The 12230-nt window shown below is 46.8% G+C and overlaps 1 protein-coding gene across 1 annotated transcript in view; it reads left to right on the top strand.

Annotated features, from left to right (window-relative positions):
* The window catches only part of ANXA4 (annexin A4), a 57745-nt gene extending 45927 nt beyond the window's left edge, over positions 1-11818 (top strand). The window contains exons 9-12 of the mRNA XM_038746681.1: positions 981-1076; positions 2989-3047; positions 7469-7591; positions 11488-11818. Of these exons, the coding sequence (XP_038602609.1) occupies positions 981-1076; positions 2989-3047; positions 7469-7591; positions 11488-11547 (338 nt within the window). The 3' untranslated portion in view covers positions 11548-11818. The remainder of the gene's footprint in view (positions 1-980; positions 1077-2988; positions 3048-7468; positions 7592-11487) is intronic.
* The last annotated feature ends 412 nt before the right edge of the window (positions 11819-12230 follow it).

Below are 12230 nucleotides of genomic sequence, written 5' to 3' on the forward strand. Positions count from 1 at the left end.
TGTCAGCTGTGTAACTTTGGGCAAGTCACTTCCCTTCTCTGGGCCTCAGTTCCCTCGTCTGTAAAATGGGGATGAAGACTGTGAGCCCCCCGTGGGACAACCTGATCACCTTGTAACCTCCCCAGCGCTTAGAACCATACTTTGCACATAGTAAGCGCTTAATAAATGCCATTATTATTATTATTATTATTATTAATGAATTTAGGGAAGAGGAACCTTAGAAAGGGCTTTGAAGGAACACACTGACTTCCAATGTGTCCTTTCCATTACTTATTCTACTTCCTATATCATCATCAATCGTATTTATTGAGCGCTTACTGTGTGCAGAGCACTGTACTAAGCGCTTGGGAAGTACAAGTTGGCAACATATAGAGACAGTGCCTACCCAACAGTGGGCTCACAGTCTAAAGGAAGTAGAATATATATATATATATGAAGTAGAATAAGTATATATACACTGTATATATACCTGTATATATGTATATATGTTTGTACATATTTATTACTGTATATATTTATTTATTTTACTTGTACATATCTATTCTATTTATTTTATTTTGTTAGTATGTTTGGTTTTGTTCTCTGTCTCCCCCTTTTAGACTGTGAGCCCACTGTTGGGTAGGGACTGTCTCTATGTGTTGCTGACTTGGAATTCCCAAACGCTTAGTACAGTGCTCTGCACACAGTAAGCGCTCAATCAATACGATTGATTGATTGATTGATTCCTAGGTTAAGGGACAGTACAGCAGAAAAAAGACCCATGTCCCTTGATTTAAGGAGTTCAAAATCTAATGAGATCAACAGGACAAAGTTGTTTTTTTTTTTTCATCTTAACTGGAATTCATCCATTCATTCATTCAGTCGTATTGATTGAGCGCTCACTATGTGCCAGGCACCGTACTAAGCGCTGGGGTAGATACAGGATAGTCCCTGTTCGAAAGCTGCTTAAGGGATGTTCTGTCTTTTCTAATTGCGAACAGTGTTTGACGAATACAGACGGATTTCCAAAAAGGACATCGAGCAGAGCATTAAATCCGAGATGGCAGGCGACTTTGAAGATGCCCTGCTGGCTATAGGTAAGAACCAGTTCCCTCCGCGACTGCTCGTCTTACACGTATCCATCAATCAGTGATATTCATTAGAGAAGCAGCGTGGCTCGGTGGAAAGAGCCCGGGCTTTGGAGTCCGAGGTCATGGGTTCAATTCCCGCTCCTCCAATTGTCAGCCGTGTGACTTTGGGCAAGTCGCTTCTCCGTGCCTCAGTTACCTCATCTTCAAAACAGGGATTAAGAGGGATTAAGATTAGCCCCCTGAGGGACAACCTGATCACCTTGTAACCTCCCCAGTGCTTAGAACAGCGCTTTGCACATGGTAAACGCTTAATAAATGCCATCACTAGTATTATTTGTTGAGCGTCGCCTGTCCGTCACTCGTATTTACTGAGCGCTTACCGTGTGCAGGGCGCTGGATTGAGCGCTTGGGAGAGGGCAGTAGAATGATAGAATGTCCCCTGAGGGACAACCTGATCACTTTGTAACCTCCCCAGCGCTTAGAACAGTGCTTTGCACATAGTAAGCGCTTAATAAATGCCATTAAAAAAAATGATAAGCAGATTCATTCCCTGCCCACAGTGAGCTTACAGTCTAGAGGGGGAGGCTGACAGGAATAGAAATAAATAAATGACAGAGGTGGACATAAGCGGCGTGGGGCTGGGAGGGAGGATGAAGAAAGGGAGCGAGGCAGGGAGACTCAGAAGGGAGTGGGAGAAGAGGGAAGGAGGGCGCAGTCAGGGAAGGCCTCTTGGCGGTGGTGGGCCTTCAATAAGACTTTGAAGATAATAATAATAATAATAATGGCATTTATTAAGCACTTACTATGTGCAAAGCACTGTTCTAAGCGCTGGGGAGGTTACCAGGTGATCAGGTTGTCCCACGGGGGGCTCACAAGTCTTAATCGCCATTTTACAGATGAGGTAACTGAGGCCCAGAGAAGTGAAGTGACTTGCCCAAAGTCACACAGCTGGCAATTGGCAGAGCCGGGATTTGAACCCCATGACCTCTGACTCCAAAGCCCGGGCTTTTTTCCACTGAGCCACGAAGATGAGGAGACTCGTTGCCGGCTTTGAGGAGGGAGGGCGGTCCGGGTCAGAGGCGGGGAGTGGGCGAGAGGTCGGCGGCGAGAAGGGCGAGATGGAGGCCCAGGGAGAAGTTGGGCATTAGAGGAGCGGAGGGTGAGGGCTGGGGTGGAGGAGGAGAGAAGGGAGGTGAGGGAGGACGGGGCCAGGGGATGGACGGCTATAAAGTTGTGTTCACAGCACTCTGTTAGAACTTGGGAGAGTACGGTAGAGTTATTGTTATTATGGTATTTGTTAAACACTTACTATGTGCCAAACACTGTTGCATGTCCCCTGCCGTTAGGAGCTACCAGTCTGCTGTGTGCAGAGCACTGTACTGAGCACTTGGGAGAGCACGGTAATAATAATAATAATGGTATTTGTTAAGCGCTTACTATGTACCAAGCACTGTTTTAAGCACTGGGGGTGGGGATACAAGGTGATCAGGTTGTCCTACGTAGGACTCACAGTCTCCATCACCATTTTCCACCTGAGGTCACTGAGGCCCAGAGAAGTGAAGTGACTTGCCCAAAGTCACACAGCTGACAAGCGGCGGAGCCGGGATTAGAACCCACGACCTCTGACTCCCCCACTGACTCCCCCACGCTGCTTCTAACGATAGAGTTAGTAGACATGATCCTGGCCCTCAAGGAGCTTACTGTCTACTGGGTGCAGAGCAATGGGCCGAACGCTTAGGAAAGATGATCGCCGCCCCCCACCCCAGGGAGCTCACAGTGGGAAAAGAAACGCGGAAATAATTTACAGAGAGGAGGACGAAGGGCGCTTGGATAAAGTTGATGAATTGGAATACCGCAGTTTGCTTTCTCGAACGAGTTTCCTCTAAAGTCGCTTTTCGTTTCCTTTTTCTCTTGGCAGTCCGATGCATGCGGAATAAATCTGCGTATTTTGCCGAAAGACTCTATAAATCCATGAAGGTAAATAATCAGTAGATCAATCAATGGGGTTTATTCAGTCATCATCATCATCAATCGTATTTATTGAGCGCTTACTGTGTGCAGAGCACTGGACTAAGCGCTTGGGAAGTACAAATTGGCACCATACGGGGACATAGTAAGGACTATTACATTATACTCTCCCAATTGCTTATGGTCAATAGATCAATCAATGGGGTTTATTCAGTCATCATCATCATCAATCGTATTTATTGAGCGCTTACTGTGTGTAGAGCACTGTACTAAGCGCTTGGGAAGTACAAATTGGCAACATACGGGGACATAGTAAGGACTATTACATTATACTCTCCCAATTGCTTAATACGGGGACATAGTAAGGACTATGTCCCCGTATTAAGCAATTGAGAGAGTATAATATAATGGAGTTTTGTTGGTTTTGGGTTTTTTTTTTAAATGGCGTTTGTTAAGCACTTACTGTGTGGCAAGCACTGTACTAAGTGCTGGGGTAGATACGGGATGATCGGGTTGTCCCCCATGGGGATCACAGTCTTCATCCCATTTTACAGATGAGGGAACTGAGACCCGGGGAAGTGAAGTGACTTGCCCAAAGTCACCCAGCCGACCTCAGGCTCTAGCAGGGTTGGTGGACATATTCCCTGCTTTAAAGGAAGTTGGAGTCCAGAGGGACAGTCATTGAGTCAGTGGTATTTATTGAGCGCTTACTGTGGGCAGAGCACTGTACTAAGAGTCCAGTAGAAATAATAATAATGATGGCATTTATTGAGAGCTTACTATGTGCAAAGCACTGTTCTAAGCGCTGGGGAGGTTACAAGGTGATCAGGTTGTCCCGCGAGGGGCTCCCAGTCTTCATCCCCATTTTACAGATGAGGGAACTGAGGCCCAGGGAAGTGAAGTGACTTGCAGACACGTTCCCCCACCCACGATGAGCTAGAGGGGGAGAGGGACATGAAGAGAAATAAATAAATGAGAGATCTGGACATAAGTGGTGTAGGGCTGGGGGGGGGAGGATGAAGAAAGGGAGCGAGTCGGGGCGACGCAGAAGGGAGTGGGAGAGGAGGAAAGGGGGGCTTAGTCAGGGAAGGCCTCCCGGAGGAGATGGGCCTTCAAACAGGCTTTGAAGTTGGGGGAAGAACAAATGTCTGTCAGATATGAGGAGGGAGGGGCATTCATTCCAGGCCAGAAGCAGGATTTTCATTCATTCATTCAATCGTATTTATTGAGCGCTTACTGTGTGCAGAGCACTGGACTAAGCGCTTGGGAAGTCCAAGTCGGCAACATCTAGAGACGGTCTCTACCCAACAGTGGACTCACAGTCTAGAAGGGGGAGACAGACAAGAAAACAAAACACATAAAATAAAATAAATATAATAAATATGTACAAATAAAATAGAGTATATATGTACAAACATATATACATATATGCAGGTGCTGTGGGGAGGGGAAGGAGGTAAGGCGGGGGGGATGGGGAGGGGGAGGAGGGGCAGAGGAAGGAGGAGGCTCAGTCTGGGAAGGCCTCCTGGAGGAGACGAGCTCTCAGTGTGGGCAAGAGGATTCATTCAATCGTATTTATTGAGCACTTAGTGTGTGCAGAGCACTGTACTAAGCACTTGGGAAGTACAAGGCGGCAACATCTAGAGACGGTCCCTACCCAACAGGGGGCTCACAGTCTAGGAGGGGGAGACAGAGAACAAAACAAAACATATTAACAGAATAAAATAAATAGAATAAATATGTACAAATAAAATAAATGAATAAATATAGTAATAAATACGTACAAACATATATACATGTATAGAGGTGCTGTGGGGAGGGGAAGGAGGTAAGGCGGGGGCGGATGGGGAGGGGGAGGAGGGGGAGAGGAAGGAGGGGGCTCAGTCTGGGAAGGCCTCCTGGAGGAGGTGAGCTCTCAAAGTGGGCAAGAGGATAATAATAATGATGGTGTTTGTTAAGCACTTACTATGTGCGAAGCACTGTTCTAAGCGCTGGGGGGAGATACAAGGTGATCAAGTTGTCCCATGTGGGGCTCCCAGTCTTCATCCCCATTTTACAGATGAGGGAACTGAGGCTCTGAGAAGTGAAGTGACTTGCCCCAGGTCACACAGCAGACATGTGGCAGAGTCGGGATTCGAACCTATGACCTCTGACTCCAAAGCCCGGGCTCTTGCCACTGAGCCACGCTGCTTCTCATAGCCATAGGGTGTGGGCAAGAGCCCAGCCAAGCACCGTTCTGAGGGCTGAAGTAGTTACAAGTTAATCAGGTCAGACACAGTCCCTGTCCCATATTATTATTATTATGATGATGATGATGCCGATGATGGTATTTGTTATGCGCTTACTATGTGCCAAGCACTGTTCTAAGTGCTGCGGTAGATACAAGGTTATCAGGTTGTCCCACGTGGGGCTCACAATCCCCAGTTTCCACATGAGGTAACTGAGGCACAGAAAAGTTAAGCGCCTTGCCCAAGGTCGCACAGCAGACAAGAGCCGGAGTCGGGATTAGAACCCACATCCTCTGACTCCCAAGCCCGGGCTCTTTCCACTAAACCACACCGCTCGCGCCCTTAATCCCCATTTTCCAGATGAGGGGAGTGAAGTCGAGGGAAGTGAAGTGACTTGCCCAAAGTCCCACCCTCCCTGTGGGACAACCTGATAACTGAGAAGCGGCGTGGCCCGGTGGAAAGAGCCCGGGCTTAGAAATCAGAGGGCATGGGTTCTAATCCCAGCTCCGCCACATGTCTGCTGTGTGACCTTGGGCAAGTCACTTCACTTCTCTGGGCCTCAGTTCCCTCATCTGGAAAATGGGGATTAAGACTGTGAGCGCTTAACAAATACCAAACTTAGGAGGCCTTCCCAGACTGGGCCCCCTCCTTCCTCTTCCCCTTTTCCCCCTCCCCATCCCCCGCCCTTACCTCCTTCCCCTCCCCACAGCACCTGGATATATGTTTGTACAGATTTATTACTCTATTTATTTTACTTGTACATATGTACTATTCTACTTATTTTATTTTGTTAATATGTTTTGTTTTGTCACCTGTCTCCTTCTTCTAGACTGTGAGCCCACTGTCGGGTAGGGACCGTCTCTATATGTTGCCAACTTGTACTTCCCAAGCGTTTAGTGCAGTGCTCTGCACACAGTAAGCGCTCAATAAATACGATTGAATGAATGAATGAATGAATGAATGTGAGCCCCACATGGGACAACCTGATCACCTCATATCCCCCCCAGCGCTTAGAACAGTGCTTCGCACATAGTAAGTGCTTAACAAATGCCATCATCCTTATTATTATTGTTATTATCCCTTCCTCTCCCCCTCCTCCCCCTCTCCATCCCCCACTCCGCCTTACCTCCTTCCCTTCCCCACAGCACCTGTATATATGGATATATGTTTGTACGGATTTATTACTCTATTTTACTTGTACATATCTATTCTATTTATTTGATTTTGTTAATATGTTTGGCTTTGTTCTCAGTCTCCCCCTTCTAGACTGTTAGCCCACTGTTGGGTAGGGACCGTCTCTATATGCTGCCAACTTGGACTTCCCAAGCTCTTAGTACAGTGCTCTGCACACAGTAAGTGCTCAATAAATACGATTGATTGATTGTACAGATTTATTACTCTATTTTACTTCTACCTATCTATTCTATTTATTTTATTTTGTTACTATGTGTTTGGTTTTGTTCTCTGTCTCCCCCTTCTAGACAGTGAGCCCGCTGATGGGTAGGGACCGTCTCTATATGCTGCCAACTTGGACTTCCCAAGTGCTTAGTCCAGTGCTCTGCACACAGTAAGCACTCAATAAATACAATTGATTGATTGATTATTATTGTAACCTCCCCAGCGCTTAGAACAATCAATCAATCAATCAATCGTATTTATTGAGCGCTTACTGTGTGCAGAGCACTGGACTAAATGCTCGGGAAGTACAAGTCGGCAACACATAGAGACGGTCCCTACCCAACAGCGGGCTCACAGTCTAGAACAGCGCTTTACACCTAGTAAGCGCTTAATAATAATAATAATGGCTTAATAAATGCCATCATCAATCAATCAATCAATCAATCGTATTTATTGAGCGCTTACTGTGTGCAGCCCTATCATTATTATTATTATTATTATTATTACGTGGCGGAGCCAGAATGAGAACTCAGGTCCTTGTGACTTTCAGGACCGGGCTGTTTCCACTGATTGGAAATAACCTGGGTTGGTAGCTCTTCATCAATCATCAATCGTATTTATTGAGCGCTTACTGTGTGCAGAGCACTGTACTAAGCGCTTGGGAAGTACAAATTGGCAACTTATAGAGACAGTCCCTACCCAACAGTGGGCTCACAGTCTAAAAGATTGGGCTCACGGTCTTGCCAACGTTTATTTCTTCCTCCTCCTCCTCCTCGTCCTCCTCGCGGCCTTGGGCGCGTTCAGGGCCTGGGCACTGACGACGACACGCTCATCCGAGTGATGGTGTCCCGCGCCGAGATCGACATGATGGACATCCGAGCGGAATTCAAGAGGATTTATGGAAAATCCCTCTATTCCTTCATCAAGGTAACCGGGCCCGGGGAGGCCAGAGCGGGCGGGGATCGTGGGGGCCTTGGCTAGTCCCTTTTTTTTTTAATCAATCAATCAATCAATCAATCGTATTTATTCAATCAATCAATCAATCAATCGTATTTATTGAGCGCTTACTGTGTGCAGAGCACTGGACTGAGCGCTTGGGAAGTCCAAGTCGGCAACCCATAGAGACGGTCCCTACCCAACAGCGGGCTCACAGTCTAGAAGGGGGAGACAGAGAACAAAACCAAACGTACTAACAAAATAAAATAAATAGAATAGATATCATCATCATCAATCGTACTTATTGAGCGCCTACTGTGTGCAGAGCACTGGACTAAGTGCTTGGGAAGTCCAAGTCGGCAACACATAGAGACGGTTCCTACCCAACAGCGGGCTCACAGTCTAGAAGGGGGAGACAGAGAACAAAACCAAACATACTAACAAAATAAAATAAATAGAATAGATATGTACAAGTAAGATAAATAAATAAATAAATAGAGTAATAAATATGTACAAACATATATGCATATATACAGGTGCTGTGGGGAAGGGAAGGAGGTAAGATGGGGGGGATGGATGGTACTGGTAATGGGATGGTAATGGTACTGCATTCATTTATTCATTCAGTCAGTCATATTTATTGAGCGCCTACTGTGTGCAGAGCACTGTACTAAGCGCTTGGGAAGTACAGATAGAGACAATCCCTACCCAACAATGGGCTCACAGTCTTGAAGGGGGAGACGGACAACAAAACAAAACAGGGAGACAGGCACTTACTCTGTGCCATTCATTCATTCAGTCGTATTTATTGAGCGCCTACTGTGTGCAGAGCACTGTACTAAGCGCTTGGGAAGTACAGATAGAGACGATCCCTACCCAACAATGGGCTCACAGTCTAGACGGGGGAGACAGACAACAAAACAAAACAAGGAGACAGGCACTTACTCTGTGCCATTCATTCATTCAATCGTATTTATTGAGCGCCTACTGAGTGCAAAGCAGCGTGGCTCAGTGGAAAGAGCTCGGGCTTGGGAGTCAGAGGTCATTGGTTCAAATCCCGGCTCCACCGCTCATCAGCTGTGTGACTTTGGGCAAGTCACTTCACTTCTCTGTGCCTCAGTTCCCTCATCTGTAAAATGGGGATTAAGATTGTGAGCCCCACATGGGACAACCTGATCACCTTGTATCCTCCCCAACGCTTAGAACAGTGCCTTGCACATAGTAAGCGCTTAACAAATGCTAAAATTATTATTATTATTATTATTATTAAGAGCTTGGGAAGTACAGATAGAGACAATCCCTACCCAACAATGGGCTCACAGTCTAGAAGGGGGGGAGACGGACAACAAAACAAGTAGACAGGCACTTATGTTGTGCCATTCATTCAGTCGTATTTATTGAGCGCCTACTGGGTGTGCAGAGCGCTGTACTAAGCGCTTGGAAAGTCCAATTCGGCAACAGATAGAGACGGTCCCTACCCAATAACAAGCTCACAGGCTAGAAGGAAGTTCGTTGCCCAAGGTCACACAGCAGACAAGTGGCGGAGCCGGGATTAGAACGCAGGTTCTAATTAGACACCGCCCTCACCATCATCATCAATCGTATTTATTGAGCGCTTACTGTGTGCAGAGCACTGTACTAAGCGCTTGGGAAGTACAAATTGGCAACATATAGAGACAGTCCCTACCCAACAGTGGGCTCACAGTCTAAAAGGGGGAGACAAAACCAAACATACTACAAAATAAAATAGAATAGATATGTACCATGACTGTGAGCCCACTGTCGGGTAGGGACCGTCTCTATATGTTGCCAAGTTGTACTTCCCAAGCGCTTGGTACAGTGCTCTGCACACTAAGCGCTCAATATATATGATTGAATGATTGAATGAATGAAGTGACTTGCCCAAAGTCACCCAGCTGACGAGTGGTGGGGCTGGGATTTGAACCCCTGACCTCTGACTCCAAAGCCTGTGCTCTTTCCACTGAGCCACACTGCTTCTCTAATATATGTTTGTATGTGTTTATTACTCTATTTATTCTATTTGTACATATTTATTCTATTTATTTTATTTTGTTAATACGTTTTGTTGTCCGTCTCCCCCTTCTAGACTGTGAGCCCGCTGTTGGGTAGGGACCGTCTCTAGATGTTGCCAACTTGGACTTCCCAAGCGCTTGGTACAGTGCTCTGCTCACTGTAAGCGCTCAATAAATACGATTGAATGAATGAATGAAGTGATTTGCCCAGAGTCATCATCATCATCATCATCAATCGTATTTATTGAGCGATTACTGTGTGCAGAGCACTGTACTAAGCGCTTGGGAAGTACAAATTGGCAACACATAGAGACAGTCCCTACCCAACAGTGGGCTCACAGTCTAAAAGGGGGAACACAGAGTCACACAGCTGATGAGTGGTGGAGCCGGGATTTGAACCCCTGACCTCTGACTCCAAAGCCTGTGCTCTTTCCACTGAGCCACGCTGCTTCTCTAATATATGTTTGTATGTATTTATTACTCGATTTTATTTGTACATATTTATTCTATCGATTTTATTTTGTTAATACGTTTTGTTGTCCGTCTCCCCCTTCTAGACGGACAACAAAACAAAACAAGGAGACAGGCACTTACTCTGTGCCGTTCATTCATTCAGTCGTATTGATTGAGCGCCTACTGTGTGCAAAGCAGCGTGGCTCAGTGGAAAGAGCCCGGGCTTGGGAGTCAGAGGTCATGGGTTCAAATCCCGGCTCCACCGCTCATCAGCTGTGTGACTTTGGGCAAGTCACTTCACTTCTTCACGATTGAATGAATGAATGAATGAATGAACCCAGGTCCTTCTAAGGTAGAGCCGGGCTCTATCAATCAACCAATCAATCAGTCGTATTTATTGAGCGCTTACTGTGTGCAGAGCACTGGACTAAGCGCTTGGGAAGTCCAAGTTGGCACCATATAGAGACAGTCCCTACCCAACAGTGGGCTTACAGTCTACATGTCTTGTTCTGTTGTCTGTCTCCCCCTTCTAAACTGTGAACCCACTGTTGGGTAGGGACCGTCTCTAGATGTTGCCAACTTGTACTTCCCAAGCGCTTAGTACAGTGCTCTGCACACAGTAAGCGCTCAATAAATACGATTGAATGAATGAATGAATGAATGAATGAACCCAGGTCCCTCTAAGGTAGAGCCGGGCTCTATCAATCAATCAATCAATCGGACTTATTGAGCGCTTACTCTGTACAGAGCACTATACTAAGCGCTTGGGAAGTCCAAGTTGGCAACATATAGAGATGGTCCCTACCCAACAGCAGGCTCACAGTCTCCATGTTTGGTTTTGTTGTCTGTCTCCCCCTTCTAGACTGTGAGCCCACTGTCGGGTAGGGACCGTCTCTAGATGTTGCCAACTTGTACTTCCCAAGCGCTTAGTCCAGTGCTCTGCACACAGTAAGCGCTCAATAAATGTGATTGAATGAATGAATGAATGAATGAATGAACCCAGGTCCTTCTGAGGTAGAGCCGGGCTCTATCAATCAATCAATCAATTGTATTTATTGAGCGCTTACTGTGTGCCGAGCACTGGACTAAGCGCTTGGGAAGTCCAAGTTGGCAACATATAGAGATGGTCCCTACCCAACAGTGGGCTCACAGTCTCCATGTTTGGTTTTGTTGTCTGTCTCCCCCTTCTAGACTGCGAGCCCGCTCTTGGGTAGGGACCGTCTCTATATGTTGCCAACTTGGCCTTCCCCAGCGCTTAGTCCAGTGCTCGGCACACAGTAGGCGCTCAATAAATGCGATTGAATGAATGACTAAAAGGGGGAGACGGAGAACGAAACCAAGCCACGCTGCCTCCACGCGTCCCGCTCTTCTCCCCTCCAACTCTGTGTCCGTTTCTTCCAGGGAGACACATCGGGCGATTACAAGAAGGTCCTGCTCGAACTCTGCGGAGGAGACGACTAAAGCCCCGGTGCCGTCAGCCGGGTCGGAGCGGGCCGGGATTCCTCCCCCCGCCTCCGCTTTGTTTTCCGAGCGATAGCAGCGCGACTTCCCAACGCTTGAGTCCAATTCAAGGAAGCCTCCTGGGGATGGATAATTGCATTATTGCCGGCTGTTGGGGCCTTTTCAGCACTTCTTGCACTCCTGGAGTGGATAAAAATTACAGAATAATAATAATAATAGTGATGGTAGTTGTTAGGCGCTTACTAGGGGCCTTCAAGCACTGTTCTGAACGCCGGGGTAGATACAATAATGAGAATTGCCACTTCTCAATAATGAGAATAATGAGAAGCCGCGTGGCTCGGTGGAAAGAGGCCGGGCTTTGGAGTCAGAGGTCGGGTTATCCCAACTCTGCCAGTTGTCGGCTGTGTGACTTTGGACAAGTCGCTTCACTTCTCTGGGCCTCAGTGACCTCATCTGTAAAATGGGGATGAAGACTGTGAGTCGCCCCCCATGGGACAGCCTGATCACCTTGTAACCTCCCCAGCGCTTAGAACGGTGCTTGGCACATAGTAAGCGCTTAATAAATGCCATTATTCTTATTAATAATGATGATGGTATTTGTTAAGCGCTTACTATGTGCCAAGCACTGTTCTCAGCGCTTAGAACAGTGCTTGGCACATAGTAAGCGCTTAATAAATGCCATT

The sequence above is a fragment of the Tachyglossus aculeatus genome, chromosome 5, assembly GCF_015852505.1.
Source record: "Tachyglossus aculeatus isolate mTacAcu1 chromosome 5, mTacAcu1.pri, whole genome shotgun sequence".
Classification (NCBI taxonomy): domain Eukaryota; kingdom Metazoa; phylum Chordata; class Mammalia; order Monotremata; family Tachyglossidae; genus Tachyglossus; species Tachyglossus aculeatus.